Source organism: Microchirus variegatus, assembly GCF_963457635.1.
Source record: "Microchirus variegatus genome assembly, chromosome: 5".
NCBI lineage: Eukaryota > Metazoa > Chordata > Actinopteri > Pleuronectiformes > Soleidae > Microchirus > Microchirus variegatus.
This window is the reverse complement of record NC_139806.1, coordinates 13089183-13112205: the sequence shown is the minus strand read 5'-3', so window position 1 is coordinate 13112205 and position 23023 is coordinate 13089183. Positions and strand designations below refer to the sequence as shown.

At 40.8% G+C, this 23023-nt stretch overlaps 1 protein-coding gene across 1 annotated transcript in view; it reads right to left on the bottom strand.

The window, feature by feature from the left end:
* LOC310926888 (3',5'-cyclic-AMP phosphodiesterase 4C-like) overlaps window positions 1–23023 on the bottom strand; it is a gene marked incomplete at its 5' end in the record, with an annotated part of 53424 nt that overhangs the window by 5280 nt on the left and 25121 nt on the right. Inside the window, 6 exons of the mRNA XM_083889095.1 lie at window positions 3132–3244; window positions 3971–4023; window positions 4110–4183; window positions 4754–4790; window positions 5402–5446; window positions 6617–6808. Of these exons, the coding sequence (XP_083745221.1) occupies window positions 3132–3244; window positions 3971–4023; window positions 4110–4183; window positions 4754–4790; window positions 5402–5446; window positions 6617–6808 (514 nt within the window). The remainder of the gene's footprint in view (window positions 1–3131; window positions 3245–3970; window positions 4024–4109; window positions 4184–4753; window positions 4791–5401; window positions 5447–6616; window positions 6809–23023) is intronic.

Here is a 23023-nt window from a genome sequence, read left to right as displayed (position 1 = left end):
AAACAAAAAACAAAACAATAACTCGCCTGTGCTGACAGACAGAAACCGTCACACTAATTATGCAGAGAATTTCCCTGAGAAGGAAGAGGTTGCAACAAATGTATTCCTCACTATCTTAAAAAAACTCATATAAACACAGACAGCCACTTGTTTGTGAGAGGAAACCCGTCCACAGAGGGATTTCACCCGGCGCGGCATCAGCATCCGCAGTCTCTGATGCACGTACACATGTTGCACATCACACAAGTGTGCAGAGGCTTATGAGCGGAATCACAACAACTAGTTGGTTGTGACACAGACACACACACACACACACACACACACACACACACACACACACACACACACACACACACACACACACACACACACACACACACACACACACACACACACACACACACACACACACACACACAAGGTGAGCAACATGTGAGGCAGGAGCTTTCTCTCTTCCCTCTTTCCTTACCTGAAAGAACATCCGCGACATCGGGATGAAATAACTCACTTCTGGCATTTCAGCAAAGATAAAACTGAGTGAAGGAGCAGAAATGTCTGTTTGTCCTGAAGCAGACTGCGGGGACAATCGGTCCATGAGTCGCTGCTGTGAGAGCTTTCATCAGGCAAAGCTGAACGGACACAAAAATACAGTCCACGGAAGAACAACAGAGTGGAAGCACAGCTGTGGGAATGCCGTGGGATGCGAGGATGCAAGGCTGAGTAGCCACACTCCCTCGCTCCCCCTGACTCTCCCTCATTCACTCAGTTACTGCCTCTGTGTGTGTGTGTGTGCGTGTGTGTGTAAACACAGGGAGAACGAGGTACTCTAATCCCCGCCTCCTTCCCTCCCCCCAAAAAAAGAAAAAGTAAAAAGAAAGCCTAAGAATAGCAGCCAGTCAGGAGCCTGCTTCAGCAAACGCCGGGAGAAACGGTGGTGCCTCATTGGCCCGAGTGAGGCACAAAGTAGGCAGGGCTGAATGTGTCAGTGGAGGAGGTGGTGAGAGCCACCATGTGCACCAAGTTTGAAGAAGATATGAAGGAAAAGCTTTGAATGGACGGAGTGGGGCAGTGGGAGTGGGGATGGGGAAGAGGAGGAGGAGGAGGAGGGGGTTCATTCATGACGCCAAAAATAAAATCAGAACACCTCGTACCGGAAAATGATGCGAGTACATTGACCGTCGTCATGAATGAATGCGGTTATAAATAGAACACATCACCAAATATGCTGATAGAGAAAGGCATTTGTGATTTGGGTGATGTGGTTTTTATTTTATTTATGTGTATGTGTGCACGCATGTGTGTATATGTATGGGTATGTATGTATATATGTATCCATGTATGTTGTTTTTATTATATTATATTATATTATATTATATTATATTATTATTATCACAGTCTTACATATCTCTACATCTATTAGTACTATTATTTTTTTTTAATGCTATGTTAACAACTCTTATCATATATTATACTGTTATTAGTCTTAGTTTGTTTTTTTTACTTGTTCCTTTCCCTGTTTTATTGTTAGTGTTCAAGGGGGATAATAAGGGATGGGGATGAAAATCATTGTCTTTCGCTCGGCATACATACTGTATGTTACTGTGAGTGAATGAATGAATGAATGAATGAGTAAATAAAAAAAAAAATTTGTGATACATTAAAATCACAAAAAGAGAGACATCTTTGTAATTGTCGAGTTATATTTACTGTAAACACTGTCATTCATTCATCTTTCTTTATCCCTCACATGAGGGTCGCAGGGAAGCTGGAGCCAATCCCAGCTGACATAGGGTGAAAGGCGGGGGACATCCTGGACATCCTGATGGTCACTTTTCCATCACAGAGCCAACCAAATAAAAATGGGGGAGAACACAAGCTTGGCTTGCTATATATTTTTGGGAATTTACAAATGTGATTAGTAATATTTAGTAATATTTAATATTAGTAATATTTCATGGCTGTTTGAATCAATAATCATGGCCCTTTCTCAGGGAATCACACACTGCGTCAGTGGTGGCTGTTTGTGAATTTGAGGTAATAACTTGAGTTCATAATTCAAACGTCCCACTCTTCCTCAAAGACACTTTCAGGAGTCATGAGAGATTTCATTTAAATAAAACCAGTTATCAGTGATACAGAAACAACGTTCACTCCCCTGTGTTTGCCTTAGTTCCTTTACAGTGCTCTGCTGCTGCCGCCACGTGAGCATGTGGCATTGGCAAGTTTATATTACGCATCCAGGCAGGCAACGTATGTGACGGGAAGAAAGTGGAAGGAACTTTCATTCATTTCTTTATTCTTTATTATTATTCTAATTATCAAATAACCTTTATTTTACACTAAAATATCTCCGTATATATGACGTAAGCGCCGTGTGTTTGTGTTAGTAAGAAGAGCACGTGTATGTTGTGTGTGTATGTGTGGGTGGTGTAATCATGAGATCACATGAGCACCAGGCTCTCCTCTACAGGAGGAGAGTATATGGGGGGGGGGATGCACGGCAAGAGCACGGATGAGCGACCGTTTCATCTTCAGCTCCCTCTACCTCATTCACATTTTTCTGCACATGAGAGGGGGGAAGGGCGTGTCTGTGCGTATTTGCTGGGGTGAAACCATCCGGTGCTCATTCATGGAATAAGCCTCCCATAGAATATGCCCCCCCCCCCCCCCCCCCCACACACACACACACACCTTCCATCAGCGGGTATTCTATTCATATTTCTGTGATAGAATGTCTGTGTTAGTGAGCTTTCAGCTTTGTTTAAGGAGCAGTCAAAGCTACCTGCACTCACAGATCACCACACACACACACACAGGCCTTGAGCAAAGTGCTGTCGTGTTGGAGTCAAATTCAAATGAAAATCGTGTTTTATTACTGTATTACTTTTTGGAAAATTTTAATGATATTTACTGCTGAATTCTGGGCTTTTTTTTTAATTTTCATCAAAAGCAGCGACTTCAGTCTCTCCTGACTTACAACATAACATCAATATTTTACGATGACTTAATCAGAGTACAACAACCACGTTGTGTGAATGTTAACTGAACACGGTGTCGTGTACGTTCACCTTTAATCCCCTCACAGGTTTGTGTATCTGTGTGTGTATCTGTGTGTATTCACGTTGAAGTACCTTGTTTGAAGCCATCTCGCTGACAGAGTGACGAGTTTTCAGCGTCTCCAGCTGCTCCAGACACCAGTCCAGCTCGTCCAGAGTCTCGATGGCCAGCTGCTGGTGTGGCTCCTCTGCACCAGGCAGGTACACACAAGAAGTCATTATGGGATGGATGAACAAATATGAATTTACTTGTTGTACTTGCACTTAATACTTTTACTTAAGATGAAGTTTTTCAGAGCAATTAGAATAATAAATAAAGTTGGATACCTGGAATCCACTAATCAGTTGTTGAAAGGATCTTTTATGTTAACATTTCTAGACATTATTCTAAAACAACAGAGATTATTTGTTTGTGTGACGAATAAAACTTCGTTCTTTAAACTAAGTGAAGGAAATTATGAGTGAGAAGAAATATTAAATACATATATATCTGTCAGTTTTGGGGGTTAAAGTTAAATTATGTAAAACTAATTTAGGGTTCAAAAAAAGTTTGAAATATAAAACAATTACAGCATACAATGCAAATTGAAAGTCTAGTTTTATAACTGTAAGTGCATTGTTATATGTACAGTATTTGATCTACATTTCAGAATTTCTTGGCTTTTCCTTGTATTGCCACGTGCTTCAGCCTATTCCTTTTTCGGTTATTGGCATATTTGTGTTAAATGATCTCGCTTTATGTTTAATTTTCTAATACCAATGTAACCAAAATCATTCATTTGTACTCATAAAGGAGCATTCTTAACACTGTGTGATTTGAATTATTTCCCCCACTAGATTGTTTATACAGTATATGTGAATAACATTAATTTACTAATGTGTTCTATGCATTTCTAAGTAATAGCAGCACCAACCTGCAAGGCTGGTCTTGCACATGGATGGTGGGTTGCTTCCTGATAATCGCGTCCTGTAGACAAGAGAACGGCCACAGTTAGAAAAGAGACTTTAAACTGCGGCTATGATAATGGACTGCCACGATGAGATAGAACATACTTGCTGGCTGGCCGGTCTTGCTGGCCAGTTATGATGGCAAAGTTACTACGGACTGTCCTCAGGCTGGCCAGGACCTGCAAAAGAAGAAGAGGTGAAGTACCATTTCTATTTGCACTTCTTGAATACATAAATCAAGTGCTTTTCAAAAAGGATGCGGCTTTGAAACCAAATACCGTTGCTCTCATCTTCAGAGCCGACGCTGCACACAGAGGCATTCCCCAAAAACTAAGCCTCCTCCACAGCATGTCACGTCTTTGACTGCATTCGCAGCCAAACACTGACTCAGCGTACGAGACGGAGCTCTCGGGGTATCCAGTGTTCAACCCATATAAAAGCTCCCTCTGCCAGTATGCAAATTTAAACAGCATGATCCAGCAGTATTGGATTCACTGCTTCTTCCTGAGTGTAAAGTGAGCACAAGTGTGACGCACATTCCACGCAAGAGCCAGGCAGCACCAGCGGGATGTCTGATGCTGTCGCAGGGCCAATACAATGCTGAGGGCTGTTCCAGTGGAGCAGTAAAGCTCAGTCTCCAACCGTCTGGAGTTTATCATTTGTTTTTGTTTTTTTTCAGCTAACAAGTGAACCTAACGTTTAATTAATTTGACCTTCTGGTGAATTGTCAGATGTGTGAAATCACTCACCTGTGCAAACGGTGTGACAATCATGTCTTCTGTGTGTCTGTAATACACAACAGAGCAGAACACACAGGGGGAAACGGCATCAAACACATGTGAAACACTGAGTAAAGGAGCATCTTTGTCTATGTAGATATCTACTACATTTTCATATTTCATGTTTGAGAAACAAACAAAACTGAGGGAAAAAATGGTCATAAAAAAATCAGTAGAAAAGATATTTACTAAAATATTCTCATTCATTGCTCCCTTTTAAAAAGAAATCCTGTTAAAAAAGAAGCTAAATAAATAAATATGCCATGCAATGCTTATAAGAGGGTTGGTCAAGAAATGGACTCGGGGAAGGTAGAGAGGTTGGTGGCATAGACATGAGCTGGTGTTTAAACCCAGAGTGTGTTGTTATACTTGGTCGGTTCTGATAAAGCGTTACATGCAAACACAAACCTAACAGTACTGGGTGTTTAATGGGTGTCCAACAAGGGTCAAAGGTGAGGTGTTGGATATTTAGTCATGTTTGTAAGGGGTGGTGGTGGTGATGGAAGGAAATGGCCATGAAACCATCTAGAGTGAATGCAGGAGAGGAATTCAGGGGGGGGGGGGGGGGGACAGAGTCAATGTTTTCATCAAGTCTTTGCTTTATCATGTTCTTCTCACCGAGATGACAACCAGTTGACCTCCCAGTGCTTCAAGCTTTCTTCCCTTAAAACACAGATAGGTAAGAGTCGATGAGGACAACTGTGGCTGCTTACTTTACAAATGTGAAGGCGTTTGGACAACATGAAGCTTGTGTGTGTGTGGGGGGGGGGAGGTTTCCTCGATTTGGGCCATAACTAAAACATTTTCATCATCAAAAAAAGACACAACGGGTAAAAAAAAAAGAGTATTTCCTGACAAGCAAGTGCTCTGTTATGGAAAAGCAGATGGTTGTACACAGTACTGCAGTTTTTTGTACATTATTACAATACCACCTAAATAAAAATCCTTGGACAACAAATCTTCTTATCTCTTTGCTTTGAAACATCCATAAACAGGCCACTGAAAGCACGAGTACCGCGCCACCTAAACTGAAGCCCTTTGGCTTCAGAGGTCCCTCGAGGGAAATGCCAAAGAGACTACTTTCAAATTTGCAAATACAGTTCAGACCACAACTATTTGCTGCTGCTTATAAGGCAGCCAACCCTAAAACCAGTAAAACCACGTGAGCCATTCAACGGGGGGAAACCTCCCGGCACAAGAAAGATAAACAAGTCGAGAAAGACATGTCTTTATTTACGTTTGAGGGCATTTTAATGTAATTCTATACTGGAATCCCAGCATTGGAAAGTCTCGAACGTCTGATGCTTCCCTCGTGAATATACTGTTGAGATTCGACAGTGGACATAAACACAGCACAGTGCATACATACAGCGTACAGTACAGTACAGCACAGTATGTATACACTCTGTCCATTAATTTTGTGTATGACCTAAAGCGAAGCATATAGGACACTAAAGACTTAAAGCTGCAGTGCATTTTTTCCCCTGATGTTTGATTCTACGTCTGTTCGGTCTTTGTGAACAGAAAAGATGATTTGCTGTGACCTGGACTCATATAAGGTCATTTCTACTCTACTCTTTCTTCATCCGTCAACCTTCTAAACACCACTATACTGAGAAACACAGAGGGGGTCGTGAAGAGCTGATGGGCTTAAGTCAGCATTGTGTGAACTCATTAGAAGCTGTAGATGATTCTGTAGGGAGAAAATGAAGGTTGACATGCTCCTGAATAAAACAAGTAAAACACATTTCACTCTGTTAAAACATGTGTGTCTTCTGTTCACAAGACATATTGCTTCAGTATCATGGAACAGTGAGGTGGAAATAAACTTACAGGTCACTGGCAGTGGAGGAGTTCCTGGAAGGACCTTTGGGTGAAAGGTCAAAGTCAGAGTCAGAGCGGTAGAGGAAGGATTCCCGCCGCTGACTGTGGGGAAAGTTGGCCTGTATGACCAGACCAGAGCCAGGGCTGGTCTGAGGGTCCAGAGGGCTGCGACCCACTGATAATCCATTTTCCACATCGAAACTGTGGGGAAAAAGAAAGAGAGACAAATGTTTTATGGACGCAGGCAGATGTAGTGGTTTGCACTTTTGACTTTGCAAGCAAGAAGACCCGGGTTCGCAACCCAGTCGGAACACAGAGAGGGCCAATGGAGAACGCATGTTCTCTAGTTTCCTCCAACAGTCCAAACACATGCAGCTTTGGGGATTAGACAAATTGAATACTCTAATTGACCATAGGTGTGAGTTTGTCACTGTGTCCCTGTGATGGACTGGTGACCTGTCTTGGGTGTACCCCGCCTTTTGTCCTGTGTCAGCTGGGATTGGCACCAGTGCCCCCGCGAACCTCATGTGGAGGATAAAGATGAATGGGTGTTATTAGAAATACATGATCTGAGCTGATGCCAATGTGATGTACTCAGTTATTGCTACAGGAAATAGGAACAAATGGTTCAATGAGAACAAGCCTTAGATTTCATTAGGTGATGAAAATGTTGCTCTCGTACACTCTTAGAAATAAGGGTTCCAAAAGGTTCCTTCTACAAGGGCTGAGGTTCTACCTGGAACCATTTGCTTCTGAAAAACCCTTTCAGAAGCAAGGAAAGGGTTTTTCAAGAGTTCTTGGTAACACTAATGGTTCCACTAAGAACCATTTTGATCTAGAGAACCCTTTAAAACCCCTTTCCTAAATAAATGGTTTTAAAAGGGTACCAGGTGGAACCTTTATCAAAAAAAATGTCTACCTGGAGCCGAAAGGTGTTCTCCCATAAGGACAAGCTGAAGAACCTTATATGGTTCTACTTAGCACTTTTATTTCTAAGAGTGTAGATTCATGTTCACAACCAGACACAGCAGAGTAGAATTAAGAGTCTGCTCCATTTAAAAGACTGGTGGAGCTCCAGTAACAATACGAGAAGGATTTTAGAGTATAACATACAATACTCCAATCTAAAGATATCCCAGGCTTTCATCAGCGTGTAAGAAAATCCAGCCAATTTTATCTCTACAACAGGAAATTGTGTCACTTAAAAGGAAGTGCAACCATTATAAATCCATAAAGATCACAATAAGAGCTGAAAATGACCAATTTAAGCAGGCGACAAATAGGATATGACTGTGTGAAACACGTGGGAATGCATTTATCAAACCTGACATGCTATATCAGCACAAAGAAGACTAAAATCAGCACTGTATTTAACAATGTGTGATGGGAAAAAGTCTGGAACCACAATGACAGGCTGTTGAGAGCCCGAGACAGAAAATAGCCTCTAATTCTGATGGCTGCATTTGCCTCATACTGATGCTAGACTTATAACAACTACTCAACATGAGTACTATAACAAGAAGAAAAAAAGGACATGGACAACATGATGTGCACTTAATTAAAGGTGTTAAGCCTTCCCTGGCTAATGACATGCAGCAGAGTGTGAGGGAAGTGTGAATATTTGGTTTGAGGTGTGCATGGTGGACTCTGAGTGAACAGCACAGATAAATTTAGCATCAGTTTATTGATGTGGGGTCATGTGAGTGTGATTCTAAAAATAGCCCAGTGTTCAGGTGAGAGGGGGTTCCTCCTGATCAAACACGACAGTGGAGAAAAACACCAAATAAAGGCATAGAGATAGAGAGACACAGGCTCTTCTTCACAGTCTGAGCACGTGCCGGCCTTGATCCACAGCTCTATTTTCCCACAGCCCCTCTGTTGACATGAGAATCCAGAAACACTACCAGTCTGCAGCTCTGCTTGGCAACACCTCTCCCGTTCTAAACAGTCTAGGGATACAGAGTAGAAAGCCACACTTTAGCAAAACAACCGTGAGCACAACGTGGAGGATTGTGGATATGCAGACACTAACAAAGACACTTGATATTATTCAAATGAATACAGTCCACTGCTGGGGAAATGATGTTTAAAATTAAAAACATCTGAAGATTCATCACAAATCTTAATGCACCGTGTAGCTGTGAGAGGTTACAACACCAGACAATATAGAGCTGCAACTAACAAATATTTTCATAATCGATTAATCCATCCATTATTTTCTCCTCTTCTTCTACGCCTTTAGTTTCGCCCATAGAATGTCCGAAAATGTAAAAAATATTGATCAGTGTTTCTCCAATGCGGAAATAATTATGTTTTGTTTTGTCCACAAACCTCAATGATTATGTTTTAAAAGCTGCATTATGTAATAAATCTAAAGCAACTGACCATAAAATCCTCCTTAATTGAGACTCAGGAATAATAATATAACAAACTGAACTCACCAACAACAACAGTACAGCCAAAATATTTGCATTAAAAAAAAATATTTTGCAGACTGCAAATCATGTTTTGGCATGTTGCGCCACCTACTGCCATTCACCAATCATTGTAGTCAGTAGAGTCTCAGCTGCCGGGCAACCATGGGTTGCCAGTTTCGTCAGAAAAACAAAACTTAAAGGCCTCTGTATTTTGAATTTGAATGTAGTAAGCGTTTTTGGTCACATTCTTACATATGGCACCTTTAATGATTTATTTTTTATATGGAGTAAAGAAAATATTCACATTTAAGTAGCTTAAAAAATATGAAAGATATCAGAGAAGTTGATGATTAATTAAGTAACTGATTAATAATCCATTAAAAGCGTGACTGTTTCAGTCCTACAATAGAGTCAACCTTTAATTAAGTGATCTGTTGATTACTAGGATGGAAAATGTTTTAAGAAAACATAAGATCAGGTGAATTAGATGTTTTTACTATTCTCTTTTCTGTGGTTTTAAACAGACCAATACTCAGAATAAGAACAAGTGCTACTTGATACGGCTGTTCTTAGGCACACAGCATTGTAAGCATTATCATTTAGCTTCAGGCTAAATCAATCAATCAATCAATCTTTATTTATATAGCCCACAGGTGCTATATAATGCTAACGTAAGCTTGCTGAAACGTTCTTAATGGTGATTCTAATATTTGTTAAGAGGATGTTTAGCAGCTGTAATGTGTATCATGTTCACTTCATCTGTATTTGATCACAAAATACTGTTAGAGCAGCTTAAAGTAAAAGCTAACATTAGCTCGCTAAGACACCCGACAGTGCTAATAATGCTAAGGCTTGCCAACTGTAATGTTTACATATTCACAACCACAATATTTGTTCCTAAATGTGGGAACTCTAAGGATTTGGATATGGCATTCATATTTTTGTCCACTATAACATACCCTGAGTTGAGTATAAATGCCACTACATACAATATTTTTCAAGATAATCCATTAAAATCTAATGCTAACCTCATAGGATCACAAGCAGTTGTGCCGATAAATTCAACTAATTACTGCATCCATTCCACCACATACTTAAACAGCACTGAAACACACATTTGAATGAACATGTACATAATATTGAATAATGAGTGAATAATAACAGCTTTAAACAGCAGCATGAAACCATCCCATTCATTCATGTTCAGCACTAGGATGCCGCATGAGCCCCAGACATTGGTGTGTTACTGTTACATAACACCAGACTTCAGAACAGAAGTCGCCTTCCCCCCATTCATGTGACTGATTCAGACATTCTCACACAGCCAAGGAGACGAGTCAAAGGGAGGCAGTGAAGACAGCGAGGTGAGGAGGGGGCGAGAAGGAGCAGGGCCATGGTTAAAAAGGTCAAAAAGAGACTGAGTGTCACTTAAAAGAAGAGGAAGAGAGTACAATCTGTTCTAAGACACGTTCTTTAAGGCCTTTAATGATAATGTTTTGTGCATTAACAACACACAGTTTTCTAAAAGCCTGTTGCCAGGTAGTGGTCTGAGATTTTTGTCAGAAAAACACACAAGAATATTATGTGTGCATATGTACAAATGTGTATCCGGCTGCATGTGTACACTCTTAGAAATAAGGGTTCCAAAAGAGTCCTTCTACAAAGGCTGAGGTTCTACCTGAAACCATTTGCTTCTGAAAAACCCTTTCCAGAAGAAAAGATTTCTCTTGGTAACACTAATGGTTCCAATAAGAACCAGAGAACCCTTTAAAGCCCCTTTCCTGAATAAAGGGATTTAAAAAGGTTCTTGGTGGAACCTTTATAAAAAAGGTTCTACCTGGAGCCAACCAAGGTTCTCCTATGAGGACAAGCCGAAGAACATTATATGGTTCGAGTGTATGGTGAGGCTAAATTAGAAGTAAAATTGTGAGATTGTGCATGTAAATGATGCACGTGTTGAGCATCACTGTATGGCAACATGCCACCTTTGAGCACACAACATGATTTCAAGGGCAAAAGTATCTCTTGTTTTCTTCCTTTGTTCCCTGATGGTGTTGCACCTCAGCCGCCTCCGTGTGCTCCGACCATAAATCCATTTCTATTTTTGTTGTTTCGCACCAAGCTTCTGTCCCCGAGCAGCTAAATTTAGCCCCCATGTGCGTCGGGAATAGACCGAAAGAGGCAGTGACGCAGCTAAAAATAGACTTTCAGGTAGCGTACGGAGACCTCCCCCCATCCCTCTCGCCTCCCTCTGAGCAGCAGATTCTTCCCTCCAATCATGAATATTCATGGAGAAGTTTCTATTTGAAGGCGACGCTGAGCTAAAATTAGACCACAGATCAAAATATCGCCCACGTCTTTCCCTCAGTGTGATTTCACTTCCAGTTTTCTTCCATCTCTCTCGCTCTCTCGCTCTCACTCAGCTGAGTTCAGTGCAGGGCAGTGAACACAGTCCTCACTTATGCATATCAAACTGGACTCTTTATCTATTACTCACACACACTCAGACACAATGTTGTTATATTGTTGCATCAATAAGCTGGCTCACAAGATTCCCACTGGAACAATCACAATGCTCCTTTGGTTTATAAATCAAAGCGTATGAATTATAAATACAAGAATATGTGTTGCCCTGGTTGCAACTGATGGGGAGTCAAACAGTGAACCGAAACATAAAAACGTACTTTGTCTTCCTTTTAAAGCGCGTATTATTGTTGTACATGTGTATTACGCTGCATCATATTAAAGTATTATGTGTATCTTATCTTGCTCAGTCTTGATCAGATAAGATGAATGGTCGTGACAATTGAAGCAACAGCTGGATGACAAATTTCACTATCGCAGGAATAGATTTAATAAAGGCTTGAGGGAAGTTTGCATGTGACAGAATTTGTTTTTTACGGCTAAATACACTACACACACATCGGCCACTTTATTAGGTACACTTGTCCAACTGCTTGTTTACGCAAATATCTAATCAGCCAATCAAATGGAAGGAAATCAGTGCTTTTAAGCATGCAGACATGGTGAAGATGATCTCCTGTACATGGTAGCGTGGTACAAATGGTGACAGACTGGCTGGTGTGAGAACTTCAGAGACCACTAATCTAGTGAGATTTTAACACAGAATCTGAAAAAAGAGAAAATATCCAGTGAGCAGCATTTATCTGGAAGAAAATGCCTTGTTATTGCCAGAGGTCAAAGAAGGCCAGACTGGTTTGAAATGACAGAAAGGCAACATTAATTCAAATAAGAACTCGTTACAATACAATCAAGGTCAACCTTGAAGCAGATACAGCCACACTGGGTATGTTATTATGTGTACACTCTTAGAAATAAAAGTGCTAAGTAGAACCACATAAGGTTGTTCGGCTTGTCCTCATAGGAGAACCCTTTTTGGCTCCAGGTAAAACCTTTTTATAAAGGTTCCACCTGTAACCCTTTATTCACCCTTTATTCTGGAAAGGGTTCTCTGGATCAAAATGGTTCTTACTGGAACCATTAGTGTTACCAACGACCCTTGAAAAACCCTTTCTTCTGGAAAGGGTTTTTCAAACATTGCCCATCTTCACCATTTCCTCCACTACTCAGCTGCTCATCCACTATGGAACATCTACCAAAATCCTCAATAAACTTTAATTAATCTGCCCAGCGACTGACTCACTCCTGCCGCAGAGACCACATCACATTATTCACTATTATGTTTTGATTTTTATGGCTGGGAACGGTTAAACCGAATTGCCCATTGTGGGATAAATAAAGTTTTTTTTTATTTCAAAACTGACACATCACTCATGTTCCACTTCCACTGGCTCCTCATCCAACAAATTCATGACAAGATCCACCTGACCATCTACACAGAGCCCTCCACAACCCTGCCCCCTCCTACCTGAATGACCTCCTGTCATCCAAAATACATGCTTCACTTCAACCCATGCACCAAACATGCCCCCTCCCTCAAAACTGCTCAGAAATAATGATGACAATCGCCCGTTGCTTTTTTAACACCTCCATTGTATCCGCTAAGTATTCATTTTATGAAAAGTATTCTAACTATGTAAAAAGGAGATATTTTGTGTTTTTAAGAGGTCAAAGGTTAGTGCCCGGGCTTTTGCTCGACAGGAAGCTCCCACGGTTACACTGTGGCTCTCAGACAGGGCGCGCTTTCGAAAAAATGACTCCATTGTCTTTGCGTCTTTTCACAGTCGCACCCACACACTGTGTCTCTGCCTCCTGCCGCTGCCACAAATAACACACAACACACTCGTAGACAAAGTTGAATTGAAATAATGACAATAGTAACAGTGCTGCGTGTGCTTTTCAGCAACGCACCACATTATACCATAACTGTTGGTGAGTGATGTGTGTGTGACGCTGCTGTTCAGTCAGTCACAGAGGAGAGACGCCCTCTGCTGGGCTTTACTGGGATTGCATGAGCGAGACACTGGATATCTCACTCTTGGCAGTGAATGTATGACATATTTTGGAGATATTACAGTTGTGAGGGGAGATTTTTTTTATGTTAGTTCTCGTAGAAAAACAACAACTTTTCTTTAAATGTATATTAAAGTGAATGTGTTTTATTTATTTTATTGAAAGTTAATGAAATATTCTCTTTTTTTTGTCATTGCTGCATTCAAAACTCAAAGGTGCGCTTTGAAAATGTAATAAAATGTGTTGTTTTAAAGCAGTGCAATTGACACTACACTGGAGTTATCAGTCAGTAAGTGTGTTTTATTGACCAATGTGTTAGTTTGTGATCAAACCTCCGGAATTGATAAAAAAAAGAGAGCTTCAAACTGAGCTGAAACACATGCTTCCATCAGATGTGATTAATAGATCCACAGTTACAGTTACAGTTACAGTCCCTAAACCATGTTCTTAAGACCAGAATGGAGTCAAATCTCTTGGGCATTTTATTACTTATAAAAAAAAAAACATAAAGAGAGGTGTGTCCCCGCATTTGTTTTTTAAGGTGGCGAGCTGTTGAGCGTGATTGATGGTAACCTGTCAGTGGCCCTGATACTTGACACCGCGCCTGCGTCACTGCCTGACACGGCGACGTCAGTCCCATCTGTGGCGCATTAAAATACAGGAGCTACGGGGGCAGAGCAAGAGAGAGAGAGAGAGAGAGAGGGAATGAGAGAATGAGAGAATGAGAGAATGAGTAAAAGAGAAGACAGGCCTGTAAACCAGAGCAAGCTGTCATCTGAGCGTTCATTCATCATCCACAAGTCTTTACTGCGACACAGCCGAGCGTGGAAATGGTTTCGCCACAGCCAACCTGCTGCACCGGGACAGGCATTGATTCAACTGATATTTACAACTTTTATAACACGTGATGCAGATCTCATCGAGTAACGCCTGAAGAATAGAATAGAATGGAATAGAATAGAAATACAGAGTGGTCACACACAAAACAAAGCGGGGTGCACATTATTCAGCTGATCAGCGCCAACAGAAAACAAGTTCTGACAGACAAAAGACAAAACTGCTCAGGAGACAACTGCATTCCTCCCATCATGTGTGGTCAATGAAAATTACAGTTAAAGGTGCATTATGTAATAAATCTAAAGCAACTGGCCATAAAATGCTCCTAATATGTCACAGAGACTCAGGAATAATCTTCATATAACAAACTGAACTCACCAACAACAACAGTACAGCCAAAATATTCACATTAAAAAAAATATATTTTGCAGACTGCAAATCATGTTTATGTTTTGAAATCATGTTTTGACATGTGGCGCCACCTACCGCCATCTACCAATCATTGCAGTCAGTAGAGTCTCAGCTACCGAGCAACCACGGGTTGCCAGCTACGTCAGAAAACGAAACCTAAAAGACCTCAGTATTTTGAATTTGAATGTAGTAACCGTTTTTGGCCACATTCTTACATATGGCACCTTTAAGATGCAATATCTGTAAAAAGCAGCTCTTTTCTGTTCTACAGAAGGATGAACAGGTGGTGTCCAATTGTTTTTGCTGGCTCTATGTGAAGCAGCGAGAGATGGGGATACATTTCCTTTGCTCATGTTTAAATCATATATATTACTTGACAATAAGCAGACATACAGTGCAGAATGAAATTAGATTGTAAGGGACCGTCCTAATACGTAAACTGCCTTGTAAGAATGTATGTTGTGATTTGGCGGAGTACAAATAAAAGTGATATAATGACATCATAACATTTCTGCATTAAAACTGCATAGAAACTGTCCGTACTGCTCCCAGTATGGCTTTAATAGCACACTGTGTGAATCGCTGCATGACATTTAGGTCAGAGCAGTGTGGTTGGGTCTGGTTTGTTTCTGCCATGGCCCCTTCACATAGAGCAGAGTAGAGGGAGAACCACCCTGTTTGTTTGTTCTGTGCTTAATTTCCTGTGAAAACAATCTGCAAACTGTCAGATTCATATGCTTTACCTATATCTGATCGTTTATTAAATGTGTTTAAACAGCTGTAGTCACTCTCTCAGTGCCTACATTTCATATGTAGGTGTCTTCCTTGAACAGTTTTCAGTGGCAAAAACACATTAGATTTGGCTCCCAGCTCTCCCTGTTTGTACCTCTGTCTCAGTTACTCACTAATCCCCCCCATAATTAAAAAACATGAAGGAAACAGCTCTGTGCTGCATTTATACTGCAGATCCCCTCCTCGAATAATCCAGTAAAGTGAACACCGAATGTGAGTTTACAGAGCTGCATGAATATAGCGACATAAACATAACCTCTGAGACGACGCGGCGCAGTTTCACACCAAACATAAGTGATAGTTAACTATACATGTTGAGTAACTGTGAATTAAATGCATGCAGAATCGGGAAAAAGGGTTTAACACTTTAGTGACCTTTGTGTAAACTGAGAAGAATGAGACAAAACATATAAAAGCTAGCGTTGTGAGAAAGACTGCAGACGAGAGAGACGCCTGTTTAGTTCCTCCCAGTGCATGTGCTGAGTATGTGGTATTATATGAAGTTTATTTGTGAAAATGAATGTCTATAAAGAGTATAAATGTAAAAGAATATTACACGGCCAATTTAGTTTTCACCCTATTAAATTTAAGCAAAAAATACCAACGTGCACATTTGCAGACACCTGACTGACTTTAAAAACCAGCAGCTGCTCTCTCCCAGTGTGTGTGTGTGTGTGTGTGTGTGTGTGGCGCCACTGTCTCTTTTTAACGCTGTGATTAAGTCTGAACAGTTTATTTTGCTAAACTAAGAACAGCAAAAAGACAGAAAAATAAACACAAAGGAAAGGTACTCTCTCTCTCTCTCTTTCTGTGTGTGTGTGCAGTTATTTCCTGTGAACTGTATTCTCTGTAACTCTTTTGGGGGAAAAAAAACTCACACATCGTGGTTTTGATGAGTGCACTGGGGGGAGGACGGCCTCTCGTAAAGGTTCATCGACTGGTTCTGGTTAAAAAGATTTGTTGATATTCTTTGTTTTGGTAGCACTTTAGATTAGGGAACACATATTCACCATTGACTAGGTGCTTACTAACATAAATAAGTCACATACTAGCCCTTTATTAGTACCACATTAACACCTTATTCTACATAACCTTATTCTACCTCTATTACGACATGAATCAAGACTTTTCCTACATAAGGTGTTAATACATGCTTAATATTTACTAATAAAGGGCTAGTATGCTACTTATATGCACGTTAGTAAGCACCTAGTTAATGGTGAATATGTGTTCCCTAATCTAAAGTGTTACCCTTGTTTTTTACTGATATAAGCAAATGTTACTTCCTTTGCTATAATAGTGTTACAACATATTTAACTTACAATACAGTTTTGGTTTGCAATTAAATCTACAGAGCACAACCATACAAAGGAACAAAGCTCGAAAGAATAAATTAAAGAAAAAGGCCTGACCAACGTTGTTTTTAACAAAAGTGGGGAGGAAAATAAATACATTCATGCACACTTTCTGCAGTGAAACTCTATGGACAAAAAAATACTTTTTAATACTTTTTTCACCCTGCATTTACAAGGGTGACCCAGTCAAAAGGTCAGTAGCACACGCCTTAAATTATATAAAAAATATATCGCAAATAGAAACAGATTATAAACAATAAATTCAAATAAAACAATTGACAGTTAAGGCGGTAGTGGTTTGCAGCAAGAAGACCGAGGTTTCCGGGTTCGAGCCCAGGTTGGAACAAGGGCTCTGCTGCAGGGATTTTTCATGTTCTCCGTGTGTGTGTTTTCTCCGGGTTACATTGACCGTAGGTGTGAATGTGTGAGTGAGTGAATGAATGAATGGTTGTTTGTCTCTATGTGTGGCCCTGCGATGAACTAGCGAACTGTCCAGGGTGTACCCCGCCTATCGCCCTATGTCAGCTGAGATAGGCACAGCACCCCCCGCGACCCTCTGGTGGAGGATAAAGCGGTAGATGATGGACAGTTAAAGATGAAGCAAAAGCTTGAAATCAGATGTCGGGGAGATTTAAGTCCATGACGTCTGCAAACGCTCAGTAATGACTCACACTGAGTAAAGGTTGTAAATGGCCCGACACCAAGATAGTGACTTTGAACCCAACGTTACATGACAGTGCGCTGTACTGTAGCCTATACGCATGTCTGTGTGTGTGTGTGTGTGTGTGTGTGTGTGTGTGTGTGTGTGTGTGTGAGGCCCGCAACCTAACACTGGTGTATCTGAGGCAGATAAATGAAGCTTACTGCAGGCCAGACCACCACACAGATGATTTAAGAAATGTCTTGGAAACACTTTTAGACACATCTATTACTACAAAATGCTGTTTGGCTGTAATCCTCGCCTTTCCTTTGCCAGGAGCAGTGACAGTTATGCTCCGTGGAAGGCAGAGGACGGCTTTAAAAACATTTGTGAAAATAGGAGATTCATGGAGTGTGACTGAAAACCTGGGCTCATATATCGTGGTTTCATTGACCTGGCAAAGGTAGATAAGTACCTGACCTCTGGCACAGGCACGGCACATCTGTCTTCAAGGCAAGAGTTTATGTACATGTATATCTGCAACAGGAGGGGGGGGGGGGAAGCAAACCGCTGCTTGACAGAACTGGCATCTAAACTATACGTGTATCCCAACATTCAAACTTGGTGATTTTGATGAATTAGGGCAATAAAGATTCAATTTCCCCCTCCTCTCCTCCCAGGTTAAATTGACAGGAATATTAGGTTTCTAAGAAAATGCATTGTTGAAGCTGAACCTCACTTAGCTCACTCCATATGTAACCAGCCAAAACTGTCATCTTTGTACGGCTTGTATTTCATATTAAATTTCCGTCTGCATGAATCATACTCTCTCTCTCTTCCCAACCCGACTCCAAATAAAACTCATACGTGTATTTGCTGTCAGTGGTTTATTCTGAAATAATCTTTAGGATGGCTGCGGTAACTTGCACAATGCTCCGTGTCAACTGCCACTTCATTTTGTGCTTGGCCCCGGCGTTAGACGGCATTTTTGGAAAATGAGATTAGCGGCCTGTGTGGGTCCCACATAGAGGTCTGTGAATGCTGAAGAAGATATCAAATCATATTCTCTAAAGGCAAAATAACAGTAGTCCTATAACCAGATACTAAACTACTTTATCATTAAAAACTAAATCACTTTGGTTTGTGGACAAAACAAAACACTCGAGAACATCATCATTTCTAGGTTTGACAAACACTGATCCACATTAATCTTAAAAATATCAACAAATGAATCCATCCATCCATCCGTTATCTACCACTTTATCCTCCACCTGAGGGTCGTGGGGAGAAATGAATCGATTATGAAAATAATCGTTAGTTGCCGCTCGTATAACTTGACTGACAAACGGATCGTAATAAATACTTAAATAAATGCGTTCTTCTTCTTCTTTTTTGGAGTTGACACACTGGATGTAGCTTTTGCGTTATTCTGCCCCCCACAGTCTGAAGACGATCTGCATTTAAGCGGTGTCCCATTTCTAAGTGACAAAATAACCCTCAACACTTTTGAGGTTTTGAGGGCCAGTTAAGATTAAAGGTTGAGCTTGAGGGTTACGATTGAGGGTTAAGATAGGAATTGGAATTGGCCCTAACACTTTGAGGCGTATGAAGGACAGGTGTGACCAAAATCTATTACTCGTATTACTTTTTGATGTACGTTTTAAATGCGTCATCAGCTGCTGCAAAATGTCTGGCCCAGTAACCCCTAACCCTAACCCCAATTCCTGAGTTTCTAATTAAATAGTCTTGCTCTAAACTAACTTAAAAGTCTATTGTGAAATATTTAGGTTACGGTTTATTACCTACCTACCTATAAATGTGCCACTAAGTACCATAGAATCATTTCCCATTTAAGCCAACTGTACACCAGTAGAACAAGTACACTGAGGATTGTTTGAGCCTGGGTGAACCTGTTGGAAAGGTGATTTACACAATTCTTATTCTGCCCTGAGGTGTTGTTTTCTTTTCACCCCTCGACATGCGTGAACACTGACGTCAGTAACTGCATCAGAAACAAAAACCAGTTGAAGGAAGAAAACTAAAGCAACAATAACACAATGGAGCTCAGTGACGACGTTTTTTGTGTGTTTTTTAACTGCTTTTTTTTTGACAGTTCCTCTTTCACTTGATCAAACTAATGAAACTTAAGATACCGAACACTGACGCACGATATTGCATAGCTGCCAAAAAATTAAGCAGACAAAGAGGAAATGAGTGTGCTAACTTGGTTCTTGCAAACCCTCACGCAACGCAGAGTCGTCTGAACATGGCGTGAATGCCGATTTACCACATTCCCACAAGTCATAAACTCGGGTGTAAATGGCTTTTTTAATCAGTCACAATGAGGCTTCAGGCTTTGTTTGTTGCACCTCCAGACACAAACAAAGCATGCATTTCTCACTTTGAAGTAGGATCTTACGACACAAAGTAAGAAGAATGTCATCCTTCCCGTTATGTGAAGGCATCCGTAATCTTAGTCCTGCATTTGTTACAATCTGCAGTCTCAACATTAGATACCACTAATTCTTACAAAATGGAAAACTCCAAATGTGACCAGATGTCTCTACTAAATGCCATGTCAGCTGGTCCTGTTGTTGAGACATTTCACCCTCTGGGCACAACGAATGTCTGCACATAATTTCATGATAATCCAGTCAACAGAATGTGGATTTATTGACCTGTTGGTTGCCATCCACAGAGCACAACGGCACTAGAGAGTCAAGCTTGTTTCAGCGCTCCTCACTGGCCAACAAAGTAAATCACATGTACACAACTTTTATAGCCTGAAGAAACTTTCATAAAACTGAAATCATAGGATAAACTAGAAGTGAGGGAGCTGCAGAGTGTGCTTGCTCGGGTGCGAGCAGCTGGTGGAATAGGGTGTGTTGATGCTTCAGCTGAGAATTTCATGAATACTTCATTTTGCAGATCTTGTGCTTCCTCATATTGGAGTCCCGAGTTCATGTACAAAGTTTGGTTTCGATACGTGAAAGTGTTCCTGATATATAAGCTAACTTCCTATTTGGCGGATATGCAGCCGATTTCGTCTGGCTGTGATAGGCAAATGCTTCGGAAAATCAAAAATCCTTCTGGTAACTTTTGTGAGGCTTGGTCCAAGGATCATGTACGTCAAGTTTCGTGAAGATCGGACAACATTTGTGACATGTGAAAGTTTAGTTTTGCTTTCTATTTAATCCAATATGACAGAAGAACGACAAGGGTCAGTAACACTATCTTCAATACCCACACTACACCAGTTCTGGATGGACGTTCCACAGTTGGACCAGTGGAGATATCTCAAACGGTCTGGGAGCAGGAGCTGACCAAAAATCTGTCTGACAGGAATAAGAAAACTTAAGAAGGACAATAGTGTGCTGCCTTTCAGCAAGCACACTCATAAAGGCAGCTTAACACTTTAAAGCCAATATGCTGCTACTGTCTTCAGGATTTGTTTTGAGAGAATCATATCGAGACAGAAAACCACAGGCGTAAAACTTCACAGCTGAAAGTTGAAAGGAGAAAACTATGACCACAACTGGATAGAATTAACCATCACTACTGATCCAGCATTTCAAAAGAAGTGGTATGGGACGCATCAAGAACAGATGTATCCAACACTTGAGTTTATATGGTACACGATGCGCTCGCATGCACATAAAAGTATTTGTACGCGTGCCACATCTCCATCTAAGGACAGAGGGTTTAGTGTTGTCTTGCTGTTGTCTTCTGTTATTAATGGAGAGGCACGCAAAACCTTTTTGGTGTCTGATGTCAGAAGATTCAGATTTACATCTCGGCCCCCCCACAGAGTTCTGTTATGAGGATTCACTTAAGATCATGAACACATTTTGATATACACAAAAGCTACAGTATCTGGAATGCTCGCTGCTCGCCGGATGCCACTTCACCATCAGCAGCATGGGACGAGGAGGAAATAGAGACGCACAGAGGTCAAAATAAGACAGGAAATTACATACATTATGTAAGACGTTTGTTTTTTTGTTTTTTTTTACATACCATGAGTTATTACTGTTGTCTACTGATTCTTATCTCCTTGTTAAATATATTAGTTTTGCATATGAGGGACTGGTAAGACGCCCTATACTGGGAACTTGTAACTGAAGGGTAGCCGGTCGGGCTAACCCTGAGCAACCTACCCAACCCTAATTCTAGGAAGGGTTAATGGGTTAAATGCAGAGAAGCCATTTCCTGTGCGGCCCTGATAAAGGACTACTTTATTTCGCAGTGATGGGCTCGCTCATCGCGCTAGAAAGCACACAATAACTAATTTGCGGTGAATTTCTTTTATCGTAATCATCGCGAATGGAGAAAAAAACATCATGAAGATCCTGTCCAACTCACCCACATCCTGTCCTTGTGGGGTTTTGTTGTATGTGCCACAAGGGGGAGCTGCATCTTTCATCATGATCATGTTAAATTGTTATTATTTATTTATTTATTTATTTAAAATAGGTGTGGAAAGAATGCCACATCTGTTTGAACTTGAGATAAGCGAAATGTCTATATTGTCCCATGTCTAGTAGTGGCTAAGTTATTGCGAGCAATATGAGCCATATAAAGTTTTATGTTTGTTTATTTTCTTTCTTCCTTTCAGATTTTGCGTTTTCGATTTAAAAACGGCGAATGGATCGGCCCTGGTGGTCAGTGCTACTCCTGTGAACTCGTCAGGTTCACTGTTGAAGCCTCCAGTATCGATACCTTGACTAACTCTTTGCATACTTTCCACATCACACACATCAACTGCTGCTCTTTGACAAACACCAGTTATCCAGTTATGTGTTCCACAATTCCATACTTCAAATGTTAGTACACAGAGGAGATCTACGCTTGTTTAAGAAGCAGAAGTCAGCTACATTTCCTGGCATGGGACTTGTGGGTAATTAAAGTGAAAGGACAAATGTCCCCCCACCCCCAACAAGCTCACAAATGTTCTGCATCACATCTGATAAACAACGATTGTCTCTGAGAAAGAGAATGTAATGTAAACACGTCCTCCTTCAACCTCGACGCTGACTCTGAGGGACCATGTGTGCGGCTACAGAACCTATAGTGGACTTGTCCTGTGAGAATATATATATTTAAAGCTACATGGCAGATACACTCTTACAAATAAAAGTGCTAAAATTAGAACCTTATAAGGTTCTACGGCTTGTCCTCATAGGAAAACCCTTTTTGGCTCCAGGTAGAACCCACCAAGAACCCTTTTAAAACCCTTAATTCAGGAAAGGGCCGTTTAGAGAGTTTTCTGGATCAAAATGGTTCTTACTGGAACCATTAGTGTTACCAAGAACCCTTGAACCATTTGCTTCTTTTTCCAGAAGCAAATGGTTCCAGGTAGAACCTCAGCCCTTATAGAAGGACCGTTTTGGAACCCTTATTTCTAAGAGTGTACTGTTGCAATGCAATGATGTCCGATTACAGACTGGTTGGTGGTTATAGCTGCAGCAAAAAATTCAATTAAACCAACACTATTCAGAAGAGTTTCCTGGATATTAAGTGACTTTATTTA